The sequence below is a fragment of the Notolepis coatsorum genome (assembly GCF_963971535.1).
Source record: "Notolepis coatsorum genome assembly, chromosome: 8".
NCBI classification, from domain to species: domain Eukaryota; kingdom Metazoa; phylum Chordata; class Actinopteri; order Aulopiformes; family Paralepididae; genus Notolepis; species Notolepis coatsorum.
Genome location: NC_140172.1, coordinates 75845552 through 75862553, shown reverse-complemented (window position 1 = coordinate 75862553; position 17002 = coordinate 75845552). Strand labels below are relative to the sequence as shown.

Below are 17002 nucleotides of genomic sequence, written 5' to 3'. Positions count from 1 at the left end.
GGGGTGCTTTTCATTGGGGTCTGGTGACAGACATACTAGGAGACTAAAATGCAGGCAAATATAGTAAATAAATACACTAAAAAAGTATAATAAGATATATAATATTATCAGGAATATTCTGCCCATAGAAAATCAATCTTAAAGACTAATCAACTCGGTATAACACTAAACAAGAAACAGATTGATCTATTAAAAGTTAAATTAGGCTATAAACATCATAAAGTCACATTAGAAAGTTGGTTACAAATGCCTGAGTAGGTGAAAAGGTTATAAACTAAGCTAAAAGTACCACTTTAACTTATATAGGATAACTAAGCTTGAGCAGATCAATACAACAGGTTAAAATATATATATAAGGCTCTAGAATTAGGGAGAAAGAATGGAACTAATATAGTAGAATAATTAGAAAGTAATATATACGTATAAATCTTTATAAAGCAATACAATCCATAGGAAAAGTGATTTGATGTAAACCGCGGATGGAAAATGGTGAACATAGTGCCTGCCTTCCGTTACAGCAAATCTTGGCCGAAACAACTCAAATATCACCTTAAAAGGTGATTTCTCAGAAACAGGATGACGTATACCAACAAAATGGATACCATCTAAAGTAATTCAGCCAATCAGAGAAGCCATGTTCCTGAGCCTACGTCACTTGACGAGGCAGAACCAGGGAGGTGGCTTCAGGTTCTTAAAGCATGAGAGCGGAATGGAGAAAACACAGACGCTGAGACAGACGCTGGGATGACGATCCTGAGAGAAGAAGAAACCCGCGCTGCGCCACAGGATCTCTGAAGACCAGAGTTGCCGGGGGCAACCAGCAACAACAAAGGGGCAGCCTCGTGTTGCCAAGGCCAACCTGAATCAACAAAGAGGAGAAGACTTCTTCTGATCTCGGCACCAGCCGATCAGAGACTTGAACAATAACTTGTGGACATTTATGGGAGCCAGCTCGTATCTTGTCAATATGGGAGCAGCTGAAAACCACTTTTATAATAGGATCTAAAGCTTTTTGATTGATGAATAAAAACATCCGTCTGGTTGGAACCGAGAGCTTTCGTCCGTGCCTACTTCCTGCAAACAAACCCAAATTGAAATGCAACAACACAGAGAGAAGGGGAATTCCACTATACGATCAGAGATACGTTAAATGTTATGATAGATACTTCAAACCACCACTGGTGCTCCGTGTTAGCATCAGTCCTTTGCTTTTGACATGTTGAAACAGTGCCCCGCCCGGCCGACGCCATGAGGTGGGTCGGCCCGGCGAGTGGCTGGTGGAATTGCCAGCGATTAGTAACTGTGTTCGAATTGCTGTTTTTTCTGTCAAAAATGGTGTCTGGTGGCGGGGCCTTGAGGGCCAGCCGACGTCGACACATCGCGCGAGGTTGTTGACGTTATTAGCTTTGACCTAGCCGCAAGCTATAACCGCTCAGGGCTCCCCTCTCCGCAGAGGATCTTGGTCTTCCCCTGGAGCGCGGGCGGTATTTGTCCTAGGCCCCACACCGCCTCACGCCGCGCAGCCAGAGGTGAGAGCACGGCCTCGTCAGCGACTATGGCGAGGCCCTCGACAGGCGGCCATGTTTTCCCCCGCCAGAGGTATCCTGGGCGTTGAGTCGACAGGTGTCCACAAGGCCGACAGCCTTGGCGGCCAAGGGATTGGCCATGTTGGATGAGCTCGGCTTGGAATATACAAGCCGTCGCCGTCCTGCCGCGAGCAGCCCGCTCTCCGATCACTCCCTCCCCCAACACCAGTGGAAAGGGGGCTCTGATTTGTTTCCTTTGGCTGCGGGCCGCGAGGTGAGAGGCAAGTGGAAGCGGCTAAGGTTCCCGTGTCAGTACTGGGGGACCTCGCCCCCTGGGGAGGGCCTGGGGTCCTCACCAGGGGGGTCCCCATGGGCAGTAGGCTGTCACACATCACGTTTTTCACCGACGCCTCCCTCGCTGGAGACGCGTCGGGCCAACGCAGTAGGGGGCAGCTGGCAAGCCATTCTGCCCGGTCTGCGCTACGTTCAATGTGTTGGTATTGAAGGCGGTCCTTCTGGTCCTCAAACGGTGTTTGATCAGGAAGGACAATAGGACGTCAGCGTCGTATATAGACAGACAGGGAGGAGTACGCTCCCCCGGTCTGCACCGGGCGGCGGGCGGCCCGCTATGGGCGTTCTCCATCTGCGCAGCCTGAGGGCTCTCCACATCCCCGGCAGGGTGAATGTGGGTACAGGTGTACATGTCGTGGGGCGGTCCTCACCCTGACGGGTGGGGATTACGTCCGGACATAGTCAGGCAGGTCTGGGACCGATGCCGTGCCACCTGGGGTTCTTTCCCCCCATACATCTGTTAGGTCAGTTGTTGGGGCGGGTACGTTGAGGAGCGCAGGTCCTTGATCCTGTTTGCGCCGGACCGGGGCGCAGCTGTGTGATTCCCGGTCCTGATCCAGCTCTTGGTAGCCCCGTCGTGGCCTGTTCCTTGGTCATCGCGGGCCCTCTCTCAAGCGCACGGGTCTCTGTGTTAGTTCCCTGTGCTGGGCCAGCCGCTGATGGTTTGGCTGGTGAGAGGGTGAGTCTGGAGAGGATGGATCCTTCTGTGGTAGGTACCATCCGGAACGCGCATGCTCCCTCCACTATCGCGGGTTACGCGGGTAGGTGGCGTATTTTCCAAGAGTGGTGTAAGACCACCCTCTTGTGAAGCGTTTCCTGCTTGGCGCTCGGCGCCTTAAGCCGGTGAAACGTTCTCTGGCTCCGAGTTGGGATCTTCAATTGGTCCTCGGTCGGTTGTCCGAGGCCCCGTTTGAGCCTCTTGAGCAAGCGCCTTTGGAACAGCTGTCGTTCAAGACTGCGTTCCTGCTGGCCATCACCTCCGCTATGCGCGTGGGTGAGCTCTGTGCTCTCTCGGTGTGGCCTGAGTGTCTGTCTATTCGTTCGATAGCGATGCCACTCTGAGGCCTAACCCAGTCTTCGTGCCAAACAATATCCGAAGCTCTTTGCTCCGGGGATATTGTGGTTCAGGCGTTTTCATCCGCCTCCTCACGCTAGTGAGTTAGAGGCGAGCCTTCACCTGTCATGTCCGGTCCGGGCTTGGGGATTTACCTCAGCCGTACTCAGGGCCTCAGGGCTACCGATCAACTTTTTGTCTGTTGCGGTGGCTCTCGCGCTGGTAAGGCACTGTCGACACAGTGCCTGTCCCATTGGTTGTGCGAGGGCATTGCCCTTTGCTACACGTTGGCTGGGCTGGCCCCCCTGGGGGTGTCAGGGCGCACTCCACTCGTGGGGTGGCGGCCTCTGCCATCCTGTTAGGAGGGGCCTCGGTGGAGGACATCTGTGCTGCGGCCTCATGGTCCTCCCCAGGTCCCTTCGTAAGGTTTTACCTCGTGGACATGACCGGGGGTTCTGTCTCCCAGGCGGTTCTGAGGTCTGGAACCTCCCCTGCTTCCCACCTTTCGGTGGGTTAGCAGGGATGTGTGGGTGTGGACCACAAGGTGTTGTGTCACACGTGGTCCCGCCTGTGCTGTGCGTTTAGAGGTTTCTAGTTCCCTCTTTTTCGCACTTGGGTGGAGTTGACTGCCGCCCCCTCTTCACTAGGAAGGAGGGGTGACGGGACTCCCCTCCCCCCTAATGTGGGCTTTCGGGTCCTCAGGGGGTGCATTTGTCGGTCCTCGCGTTTGCTCTGTCCCCATATCTCGATGGCGAAGAGCAGGATGCGATTCGCCAGTACGACTATATAACGATAGGTTATGTATATAACCTAGTTATATGAGTACTGGCTGAGCGTCCTGCTCTTAGCGTGCCCTGAGGTCCCTTGGGAAACTTTTCTATTGGAAACTGTTTTCCGAGGAAGGGCGAGTGGCGACCATGCCTAGTGCTTTATAGTACGTCACTAGGCCGGGGCCTGGAAGGTGCTGGGTGCATTTGTTTTATTCGTTGATGAAGTACAGTAGGTACTGGAGATGAGGTATATCTCGATGGCGAAGAGCAGGACGCTCAGCCAGTACTCATATCGTTAACACACCTAGACCACAACCAACACCACCACCTCTCTGGTTAACACACCTAGACCACAACCAACACCAACAACCTCTCTGGTTAACACACCTAGACCACAACCAACACCACCACCTCTCTGGTTAACACACCTAGACAACAACCAACACCAACAACCTCTCTGGTTAACACACCTAGACCACAACCAATACCACAACCAACACCACAACCTCTCTGGTTAACACACCTAGACCACAACCAACACCAACACCCTCTCTGGTTAACACACCTAGACAACAACCAACACCAGCAACCTCTCTGGTTAACACACCTAGACCACAACCAACACCACAACCAACACCACAACCTCTCTGGTTAACACACCTAGACCACAACCAACACCAGCAACCTCTCTGGTAAACACACCTAGACCACAACCAACACCACAACCAACACCACAACCAACACCAACGACATCTCTGGTAAACACACATACAACACAACCAACACCCATGGCCGCCTAGTTATAGTTGAACGTGGGGGTGCAATTATTTTTTATTTATTCTTAATTTGATTTTTTTTTCTTTTTCCAGAATTTTTTACGTTTAATGAACACCTGTACGTGCAATTTCCTGCAATATAGAGCCTTCAATCTCTACCAATAATCTGTGTTCCTCCCAGATGAGGAGAAGGTGAACTGTTCCTTTGAGCAAGGCATGTGTTTCTGGAGGCAGGAACCGGAGGACGATGGGGACTGGATTCGAACCAGCAGCCCCACCTTCCCCCCCTTCACTGGACCCAACTTTGATCATACCATAGGAAACCACTCAGGTGGGAAACTATGTTATTGTGTGTGTGTGTGTGTGTGTGTGTGTGTGTGTGTGTGTGTGTGTGTGTGTGTGTGTGTGTGTGTGTGTGTGTGTGTGTGTGTGTGTGTGTGTGTGTGTGTGTGTGTGTGTGTGTGTGTGTGTGTGTGTCAGGCCATGTGAGCGGATCGGAGCGTGAGCGGCGCGGGGCGCGGAGCGGCAGGTTTTGACGTGAGCGAGGAGTGGGTTTTAAAATGAGTCGGCGCGACGTCCGGAGCGAGAGTTCTCCTCCGCTCCAATCCACTCCAGGCCGCTCACAGTGGTTTAACACTGTTGATGTAATATATACATGCAGTACAATGCCAAAGCAACAGATGGCGATGTACAAACATGAAGGCCATTTTCAACCAATAAGAAGGGTTCAGGCTTCGTCACTGTAGAGACGCCCACCATAGATATCTATGACGCCCACACTCACCACTGTTAGAAAAAGTATCGACGCCATTGTTGTTGACGTTAGCTTACATGCTAACGTTAATGGCAGCGACCATAGCATTGTGGCTCGGCTAGCCTATCATCGCTTAGTAGAGCTAGTGAATGGATAAACAACGTTATTTAACATTGCAGAATGGCTACAATTACAATGCGGCTCAATACAAACAATTGTTAAGGGGCCCAGGGGGTGTAGACTGTTGTAGTTTGAGCTCATTTACACCATGCTCCAAAAAAGAAAAAGAAAAACTGCCGAGCGATCTGGCGCGGGGAGCGGGGAGCGCTCGATTCAAGGTGAGTGGGGAGCGAGCGGAGAGCGACTTGGGGGTGGGGTCAACATGAGCGATTAGCGGAGCGGACCAAGCTTTAAAGAGCGAAGAGCGGATTTCTCGGCCGCGCCGATCCGCTCACGTGGCCTGGTGTGTGTGTGTGTGTGTGTGTGTGTGTGTGTGTGTGTGTGTGTGTGTGTGTGTGTGTGTGTGTGTGTGTAGGTGTGTGTGCGTGTGTGTGTGTGTGTGTGTGTGTGTGTGTGTGTGTGTGTGTGTGTGTGTGTGTGTGTGTGTGTGCGTGCGTGCGTGCCTGTGTGCATGTGTGTGTGTATGTGTGTGCGCGCATACGTGAGTGTGTTTTACAGTAAGTCATGGATCTAGTGTAATTTCTCAGGGTTCTACATCGTAACACCGACCAGCCCTGGCCAATGGGAGAGAAGCTTCCAGATCTACAGCTTTCCTCTGACTGAGTCCCAGGTTATGTGTCTGATGTTTTGGTGAGTGTGTTATCTACCAGGACCAGTAATAAAACCAAAGGTTACTTATTTACCTCTTATATACTAGGATGAAAAGGTAGTAAGGTCTTATCTACCAGGACCAGTAACTAGTAAGGTGTTATCTACCAGGACCAGTAACTAGTAAAGTGTTATCTACAAGGACCAGTAACTAGTAATGTTGTGAAGGGCCAGATTAAACCGAATATATATATTTATTTATATATATATATATTTAATTGTATTTGTATATTCTCTAATATTCCCTGATATCCCTTGTATATTCCTTGTACAATATGCATTGAATATCCATTCTAGCCTACTGAACATCCCATAATAGTCTCCATTCTACTATTGGTCGAGACCTTGGTGCCAGGCTGCCATACCCCCTCAGACCCAGTTCAAACGTACCGCTCGACATGTACGAACAAGTCCTAGTTCTGCGTAGGAATTTGGCTACCGCACCACTAATGGGACTATTTGTTCATAGTGCGTATATATACTGCGCTACTAAAGTAGGACTTTCTTTTCAGTCCAGTTTCTTACCCTCCAATAGAGTCACAGACGTAAAGCCTCCCCGCGACGCCACGTGTGGGAGTAAGGCCAAGTTCGCCTACCATCGGTATTGAGACATCGTGTATATTAATATTTGAATAGTCATATTTGGCACTATATCGTCGAGTTGGACGTAGTCTATTAAGCTAATAATAGTCTGTTAATATATAGTGCTTCGTGCGGTGAGAATACTACCGTAGTCAGTACCCCATCGTTTCGGGCAGAGAACTGGCTGCTTACCCAGGGTGGTTGACCCTATGTGAAGCTGCACCCGAGGAGCCCCAGAGCCGACGAGCGAGTGGACCTGTACACCGGATTATTCTACCGACGACAGCCCGCCTTCCCAGGCACGGATTATGCTTTGGATACTTTGATTATTCCATGGATAAAGACCCCCGACACTGCCGTGTGTTGGAACCCCCCCCCCTGGAGAGGACGCAAGGTGAGGAGACGCTCTGCAAGACGAGGTCGCTTCACGTCTCTCCCCCGTGGACCGGAGAGAGCCGGCCCACAAAGAGTCCACCTGCTTTCATCTGTGTTCCAAGGATCGCCGGCGCATTGAACGGCACTACAGTGGGTTCACCTGGGATACCCTTGGCCGGACGAGGCAGCCGGATTCTACCCCCCCCCCCCTCCTACTCCTGTCGGCTTACAAGCGACCGGATTAACCCCCTCTAGTGTATCTAGTATAATCATTAAAGTATCATTGCTGTTATTCCTTAACTATTCCAGGTCGTATATTTACCACCTGCGCCTTCAGAGATTGGACATTCTCTATTGATATACCGACGAATACTCCTTGCCATAAAAGTGCATACTATTTCCATTCATAAATGTAATTAAGTGATTAAGTGCTTATTCTACACACCATCGCTGTGTAGAAATAAAGACCTGTTTCTAATTCGTACATTTGTGTTGGATCCGTTTCATCTACGTGAGAGTGTTCATGATAATATATTTATGCCGTGTACTGGGTGGCCGAATATTAAGTACAAAGGTAGTGGTAGTAAGTATCATATCTAGTAATACAGTCAGGGAATTGTACCCCTCAGTTACAAGTAAGGTGTTATCTACAAGGACCAGTAACTAGTAAGGTGTTATCTGGCAGGACCAGTAACGTTAGGTTATGACTATAACCAAGTTCTGTTGACACTAGTGGATGCTCAGCGTCTCATTGGATATATCTCGCTTCAGCATATATACACTGAATAAATTTCAAAATGTACCTTTAAATGCCAGCATTCATCTGGCCACACCCCCATCCGCTTACCTATATAAGCAGGGGTGGTGCCACACACTCATCTCCTTCCCAACAAATTTCACCACAATGAAAAATCAAGGGCCGCAGCGGCGTCTAGACGCTGAGCGTCCACTAGTGTTAACAGAACTTGGTTATAGTCATAACCTAACGTTCTGTATCACACTAGCTCCCGCTCAGCGTCTCATTGCATAATAGGAGCTGAGCGGGAGCTAGAAGCTCGACAAATACACCCCGCTGAAGGCCCCCCACAACCATCAGAACAGGGAGGGCCGAGCCCCCCCGACCCCCCCTAATGGAGGGCACCCCCCCTATTAGAGGTTTCACGGGAGGGCGACGGACCCGACCGTGCGAAGAGGCACTCAAGCAACTCAACGCACAGGGTGAGCAGACCGTGGCTTGACCCCACGACTACACACACGCACAACCCGCATGCCACCCGGGAACGAACGGAGGAAACAACCTCGTTACTGCCCCCAGAATCACGGGGTCAAGGGCAAACCCAACCCCGTGGCAAGGCAGTAGCAGCGGAGCGCGAAGGAAGACCCAGACCCACCAAAGGGACTGGACCCCCTGGAACGGGGGCCCGGAGAAGTCCATGATGCCAGCATCAAGACCCCACCAGATGGGCACTTAGTGACCCCGCCCCCCACATCACCAGCGTATTCGGACAAAGGCCCCTCAGCCGAGCGGGCCCTGTCCCCCCAATAGTACACCGCCTGGCACACTGACCCTGCAGAACAGGCAGTCAGCATGGCCGTAAGCACACAAAAAAGGTTAACCAACGGAAGCAGGCAGCGCACCGGGGAAAAACCAGGCAACAGGCTGTTAACCCTAGCCTGGAGACTGCGGACGAGACAGGCGCCAGATGAGACAGCTGAACACAGCCGCACCGGCGGAAGGGGCGTAAGCTGGCGGTGTTGCATGACCAAGCCTCCATTAAAAAACCCTCACCCAGAGGGGTTGAGGCAGAGAAGGCTGACACGATTGGCAGACGTCATGAACGTGCAGGGGCACCCTCAACCGGTGAACCCGGGAGTTGACACTGCTCCAACACACCAGGGAATCAACCACCTTGGTGTTACTCAATGCGGTGGTTGTTCCTATAACCCAGGGGTGGGCAATTATTTTTCCCGGGGGGCCGAATGAGCAACTGAAAATATGTTGGGGGGCCGGGCCAAAATTCCAAACTCAATTATGCATAATATACATTTTATTTCTATATAAAAAGCAGTAAATGGCATTGTTTTGACCCCTGGTAAGAGTGTATGTTATTATTTGGCAATTAAAAGGTGAGGTTAGCTTTCAAAAATATCATTTATTCAAATAGAATTTATTTCCAAAATGATAAACAAAATGTGAAACATTAATAACAAAGGGCATTTAGAGTTTCATATACTATTGAAACAAGGATTTTCTTAGCTTTCTAAAGACATCACATCATCTTATAGCAAAAATAAACAAGACATGTCACTGAACTGTGTAAAGAAAAGTGTCCCAGTTTTGTAGCCTTTTTTACTTTACATGCCTATATTAAACATTTAAGAAAAAAAAATATCAAGTGTCCCATTTCACTTTTTATATTTCCACATTTTAGTGTTCTTCAGTTCTTTTTTGTTTCATTCAGTGTGAGAAATCCAGTCTCTGTTGAGCTTTAACAAGTCCATCAAGGTCAGGTTGCATGTCTGAGGTGGAGATGCGAAGCACAGCTGCCAGATGTTCATCAGTGAGAGAGGATCTGTACCTGGACTTGGTAAACGAGAATGAGAATGTCTGTTCACATATGTAGGTCGATCCAAAGAGAACCAACATCTTCTGAGCATGTCTCCTAAACGTATATTGTGCGTGTGAACGTTGACATGAAAAGAAAAAAGTTAAAAAAAAAAAAAAAAAAAAAAAAATTATTATCATGTAATCTTTCGCGGGCCGGTCAGAATCATCCCGCGGGCCGGATGCGGCCCGCGGGCCGTACAATGCCCAGGTCTGCTATAACCCCTCAAGAAAAAACTCCAAAACACACCTGCGGGTATACACCGGCTATACCGCAGTACAAGTGTTTCCGTTTTTCAAAAAAGGGTTAACCCAGGCCTACGGGTCGACAAAACATTACTTCGGACCGGGCCCGGCGATACGGGAAGCACAGGGTCACCAGAGGAGGTCAAAGACCACCCCAACAGGCCCCTCTTCGCCATGCGTGAGAGAGGAGCGAAAAATAATGGAGAACCAGCCCCAAGCACACCGTACTTGGTATTCCCAGGCGGTCTCCCAACCAAGTACTAACCAGGACCAACCTGTGTAGCGGCCGAGATCTGACGAGATCGAGCGTGTACAGGTTGGCATGGCCGTAAGCCATTACGACAGTGCTGAGTAAAAAACGTACCCAACCAGGGTCTCCATAGTGCTTAACCCTGTGACACCCGGACCGACCTGGCATTTTTCCCCCTGAAAAAAGCCCAAGTCCCTCAGGGTACCAGAACAGCAGATCTGCATCCCCGGCGGACAACGGGTTCAACTGATCCGGACCAGCGTGACCAGAACCAGTCCCGTGCCCTAACCACGCCGACATGCCTACTCCAGGAGAAGGGGCAGATATGCGTGTTGATCTTAAACATGAAAATAAGGCGCCACCCAGACGTTCGGGCGAACCGCGCCCGGTGGCCCACCCCCAGGGCGTGAGACCCCTCTACATATGTTCAGATCCATTCCGTCATCATCCCCCAGATATGAACGAGAATCCGTCGATAACCAAACCAGGTCGTCGGATTTGGTCGTCGGAAGAGGAAAAGCCTCCATCCCAGTTGCTTTATAAAAACGCCGTTTTAACCTCAAGCAACCAAGGCGTGCCAGTCAGTCGCCTGTTTACAGAACACCCCGAGCTAGCACTATACGTGCGTCGGGACACACCCACATCAATGAACAGGCTATTTAGACCTGTCATTGAATCCCCAAGGCGCCCAGGGGAACGACAAGAGGGGTGTGACACTTCCTAACTCCAACTCTTTTTAATAGAAAAGCAGGAAGCACCAACAGTATGTATCCCAGTCTACACAGCCGGGGGTAAAAATGTTTCACATTTTTACATCCCACCACCCTCCCATAGGAAGGAGACAGGAATCCCCAGAGAGACTTCCCACGCGAGCTGTACAGATTGAAAAGAATATATTGCACCTTGAGCCATGTAAAAAATTGGTTTTAGGGCTCTCCGGAGAGGAGGCACTGAACCCATACACACTCAATAATCGAATTGAATCGAATACATACACAATAGAGTAGGACTCCTTCTTGAGGGTCCACTCACCTTGACAATCTCAGGAGGAGGCTCTGTACTCTGAAGGAGGATCCCTCACATGGAAGGAGGATTCCCAACTCACAGAAGGCCCGAATAGGAGCTTGGTGAGGAGGAGCCCTGACCACCCCCCCAAAACAGATCCATCACATGGACCTGAACAGCACACGGAAGTCCTACCAACAGAGACGCGCACGGTGACGTACTCTATGGCGGGGGAATTTCTGCGGTGCACACGCCCAATATTCCAGGCCGTGGGACCAGGAAACTCCCCCACTCACCCTGTAACGTGCCGAACCGCAACGTGACAGGAACCTTGAAGGACAGGGGGTTTACCCCTGACCAACAGAAAAAAGGCGGGAGGAAAGGTTACCAGTTCACCCCTTTACGACCCCACACCCATGATACGATGTAATGACAAAAAGAGAGTATGACACAGTCATAGTCAGCTCCATGAAGCGTCTGACAGCTTCACACAGCGCATGAGCTAACCTGCTATCTGATTTTTACTAAGGAAAAAACACAGAATAGAGAGGGCTCTTCAAGAGCCCCGGTACCAAACTTACACATGTGCTTCTGTGGCCAGTCCAACCCAGTTGTAGGTCACATGACACACACAACCCATCATCACCTACAAAAAATGGCAAAAACACTCTACAGAGGAACGCCATTTTTTATAATGAGAGAATACATAATTCTCGATTAGTATCGACCACAGGCCTTGCTAAGCACACACGAAAGCGACCAAACAATCTTTTCTTTTAGGAAAATAAAGTTTCTCCAGCAGTTGTAGCACAACCTCAGCAATCAAGCTAAGGGTTACATCGCATCCCTACCACACAGTGACACAATGTAGTGCAACAACATGTCTGATAGGAGGATGAAGAAGTCCCCAGGGAACCGGGGGGAAACACAATCCTCCTAATTTACCCTTAATACGGCCAGTTAAAACAGGAAAACCTGTTAATATGTGAACACACTGTTCATTGTCATTACAGGCTGAGAAAAGAATCATTCTTTACTCATTTGTCACTAAGCATAGCTTTATAGGTTAGTTAACCCCCTTAGTTGTGAGTACACGGTACATATAAACACACATGATGTTTCTCGACACAACAAACCAGATCATTTTCACATCTGTAACAACAACCCGATTTGCATGGAGAAGCTAAATACCAGTGACAAGACAATTCACACATAACTCGCGTCGTATCCTAAATGTAGTGCAACAACACTCGTTTTGGAAAACATCGTTATTTACAAAACATTTAGAAGGGAAAGCCAGAAGAAGTGTATACGGTCTGGCCAAACCTTGCCTACCCGGAGCGTAGATCAACGAAGTGCAGTCTCAAGGCACCGTAGTAAACACAGCCATTCTGTGTTGCCGACTCGGCCAGCGTCGCCGCTCCAACCCGTCGCTACGGTCCCCTTTGTTGACGCAATCCTTGCCGTCCTGGCTCAGGGCAGGGTCGACGAACATCCTCTGTCAAAGATGACGTCGTAGTCAAGAGTGTTAAAACATGTTATAATCAAAGCACGTTGTACAGAGTAGCATTAAGCTAACGGCCGCTCCAACCGTCGGTCGCTACGCTACGGCGCACGCGACCAGAGGGGAGCCGAATGCTCCCAGAGGGGAGTTGGGCGCGCGAGGAGCCGGAGCCACCCCGCGCTGGGCCTCGGCCGATAGCAGCAAGCTAACGTTTCCTAGCCTAGCCAGGTAGGCCACCTACTCACCTAGTGATCACAGCAGGCTAGCGCCGCAGCTAACAGCTGACTGGCTAACAGTAGGCCACCACTAGCACGTAAGCTAAGCAGCGATAGCAGCAAGCTAACGTTTCCTAGCCTAACCTAGATAGGCCACCTAGTGATCACAGCAGGCTAGCGCCGCAGCTAACAGCTGACTGGCTAACAGTAGGCCACCACTAGCACGTAAGCTAAGCAGCTATCACCTGAACTTGTACACAATGATATAACACTCACCCAGACAGGCCGCCGTTCTGAAACCCTCCTCACTTTTTAAGAGAAAAGAGAAACAAGATGTTAACACAGTTTTACAACGGTGATTTTACCAACACCCGACGGAGCCAGCACAATACCCAACTGGCCTGTGTAGCTGACTTTGAACACAGATCTTCCGCTAATGAACATCTATGCCCATATCTCCTCGTGAGGGAATACTCTCATTTGGATATGAAAGATGGGGCCTAACACGGTGACAGAGAGACTCGTCCAGAAAACACAGGGATCACCAGTGTTAATGGTCGTGGCCCACTAGTTAAACTATAATGGGCTTCAGATCAAGGTCTTCCGCTGCTGCCTAAGAGGCTGAACAAAAGACCTTAATCTGGGGCCGGTGTTCGTAAACATTGTCAGTTAGCCCCCATAGCACTAACAGACAAGTGGAGCCGCAAGCAAACAGTACTCACCCAACCTGAAACCCACCGCTTCTCACAACAGCGGCGCGTCCTACAGTTCAGCTGTGTCCTGAAAGGTTTCACCCCAACCAACACAGCAAGGAACTGCAGTTGAGAGGCATGCAGCGGCGTGCTCCCAATACGAAAACCGGTGGAGGATTTTAGAATGATCACCATCTTCCAAACACTCCAGTGACGAAGACAATATCGCCGTATTTTCTCGAAAATAGTGAGAGAGAAAATAAAGATATGATGTCAACGTATCTCCTTGTTCTTCCTTTCCTCGTAAACATTGCTCTTCCAGCCAATATTTTTCTCCACGTCAAGTGGGCATATGAGCAACACGTTGCTTGTGATGAAATTTGAGAAGGAGATGAGTGTGTGGCACCACCCCTGCTTATATAGGTAAGCGGATGGGGGTGTGGCCAGATGAATGCTGGCATTTAAAGGTACATTTTGAAATGTATTCAGTGTTGCTGAAGCGAGATATATGCAATGAGACGCTGAGCGGGAGCTAGTGTGATACAGAACTAGTAAAGTGTAATCTACAAGGACCAGTAACTAGTAAGGTGTTATATACTAGGATCAGTAACTAGTAAGGTGTTATCTACCAGGCCCAGTAACTAGTATGGTGTTATCTACCAGGACCAGTAACTAGTAAGGTGTTATCTACTAGGATTAGTAACTAGTAAGGTGTTATCTACCAGGACCAGTAACTAGTAAGGTGTTATCTACTAGGACCAGTAATTAGTAAGGTGTTATCTACCAGGACCAGTAACTAGTAAGGTGTTATCTACCAGGACAAGTAACTAGTAAGGTGTTATCTACCAGGACCAGTAACTAGTAAGGTGTTATCTACTAGGACCAGTAACTAGTAAGGTGTTATCTACAAGGACCAGTAACTAGTAAGGTGTTATATACTAGGATCAGTAACTAGTAAGGTGTTATCTACCAGGCCCAGTAACTAGTACAGTGTTATCTACCAGGACCAGTAACTAGTAAGGTGTTATCTACTAGGACTAGTAACTAGTAAGGTGTTATCTACCAGGACCAGTAACAAGTAAGGTGTTATCTACTAGGACCTACTAGGACCAGTAACTAGTACGGTGTTATCTACCAGGACAAGTAACTAGTAAGGTGTTATCTACCAGGACCAGTAACTAGTAAGGTGTTATCTACTAGGACCAGTAACTAGTAAGGTGTTATCTACCAGGACCAGTAACTAGTAAGGGGCTATCTACCAGGATCAGTAACTAGTAAGGTGTTATCTACCAGGACCAGTAACTAGTAAGGTGTTATCTACTATGACCAGTAACTAGTAAGGTGTTATATACCAGGATCTGTAACTAGTAAGGTGTTATCTACCAGGACCAGTAACTAGTAAGGTGTTATCTACCAGGACCAGTAACTAGTAAAGTGTTATCTACAAGGACCAGTAACTAGTAAGGTGTTATCTACAAGGACCAGAAATTAGTAAGGTGTTATATACCAGGATCAGTAACTAGTAATGTGTTATATACCAGGACCAGTACCTAGTAAGGTGTTATCTACCAGGACCAGTAACTAGTAAGGTGTTATCTACCAGGACCAGTAACTAGTAAGGTGTTATCTACCAGGACCAGTAACTAGTAAGGTGTTATCTACCAGGACCAGTAACTAGTAAGGTGTTATCTACTAGGACCAGTAACTAGTAAGGTGTTATCTACCAGGACCAGTAACTAGTAAGGTGTTATCTACCAGGACCAGTAACTAGTAAGGTGTTATCTACCAGGACCAGTAACTAGTAATGTGTTATCTACCAGGACCAGTAACTAGTAAGGTGTTATCTACCAGGACCAGTAACTAGTAAGGTGTTATCTATTAGGACCAGTAACTAGTAAGGTGTTATCTACTAGGACCAGTAACTAGTAAGGTGTTATCTACCAGGACCAGTAACTAGTAAGGTGTTATCTACCAGGACCAGTAACTAGTAAGGTGTTATCTACCAGGACCAGTAACTAGTAATGTGTTATCTACCAGTACCAGTAACTAGTAATGTGTTATCTACCAGGACCAGTAACTAGTAAGGTGTTATCTACTAGGACCAGTAACTAGTAAGGTGTTATCTACTAGGACCAGTAACTAGTAAGGTGTTATCTACCAGGACCAGTAACTAGTAAGGTGTTATCTACCAGGACCAGTAACTAGTAATGTGTTATCTACCAGGACCAGTAACTAGTAAAGTGTTATCTACTAGGACCAGTAACTAGTAAGCTGTTATCTACCAGGACCAGTAACTAGTAAAGTGTTATCTACTAGGACCAGTAACTAGTAAGGTGTTATCTACCAGGACAAGTAACGACAGGTTATGTATATAACCTAGTTATATGAGTACTGGCTACGCGTCCCGCTCTTAAGCCTATCGAGATATACCTCATCTCATGTACCTATTGTACACCATCAACGAAAAAACAAATACGCCCATCACCTGCCGGGCCCCGCCCCTATAGAGGCGTACTCTATAAGATACTCGGCATGGTCACCAAACACTCTTCCTCGCAAAAAACCTGTTTCCAAGAAAAGATTTCCCAAGGGAACTCAGGGCCGCTTAAGAGCGGGACGCTTAGCCAGTACTCATATAACTAGGTTATATACATAACCTGTCGTTATATTATCGTACTTGGCCATCGCGTCCCGCTCTTAAGCCTATCGATATATGGGGTAGAGCGGACGCGAGGCCCGACAGATGTACCCCCTGAGGACCCGTAAGCCCACATCAAGGGGTTGGGGAGTCCCGTCACCCCATCCTTCCTAATGAAGGGGGGGGCGCAGTCAACTCCACCCGAGTGCGAGCAAGAGGGAACTAGAACCCCTTGAACACACAGCACAGGCGGAACCACGTGTGACCCAACACACTGTGGCCCATATCCACACACTCCTGCTACCCTACCAAAGGACGGGAAGCAGGAAAGGCCACAGACCCCAGAACCGCCTGGGAGACAGAACCCCCGGTCATGTCCATGAGGTAAAACCTTACAAAGGGGCCCGGGGAGGACCATGAAGCTGCAGCACAGATGTCCTCCACCGAGGCCCCACCCAGCAGAGCGGCAGAGGCAGCCACCCCACGAGTGGAGTGCGCCCTGACGCCCCCAGGGGGATCCAGCCCGGCCAACGTGTAGCAGAGGGCAATGCCCTCGCACAACCAATGGGACAGGCGCTGTTTCGATAGTGCCTTACCGGCACGAGAACCACCGTGACAGACAAAAAGCTGATCGGTAACCCTGAGGTCCTGAGTACGGCTGAGGTAAATTCCCAAAGCACGGACCGGACATGACAGGTGAAGGCCTGCATCTAACTCACTAGCGTGAGGAGGCGGATGAAACGCCTGAACCACAATATCCCTGGAGCGGAAGGAACTCCGGATATTTTTAGGCACGAAAGCAGGATTAGGCCGCAGAGTGGCACCGCAATC

General features: G+C 49.1%; 1 protein-coding gene across 1 annotated transcript in view; it reads left to right on the top strand.

Annotated features, from left to right (window-relative positions):
- The window catches only part of tmprss15 (transmembrane serine protease 15), a gene marked incomplete at both ends in the record, with an annotated part of 325512 nt that overhangs the window by 84425 nt on the left and 224085 nt on the right, over positions 1–17002 (top strand). Inside the window, 2 exons of the mRNA XM_084320458.1 lie at positions 4659–4808; positions 5939–6041. Of these exons, the coding sequence (XP_084176584.1) occupies positions 4659–4808; positions 5939–6041 (253 nt within the window). The remainder of the gene's footprint in view (positions 1–4658; positions 4809–5938; positions 6042–17002) is intronic.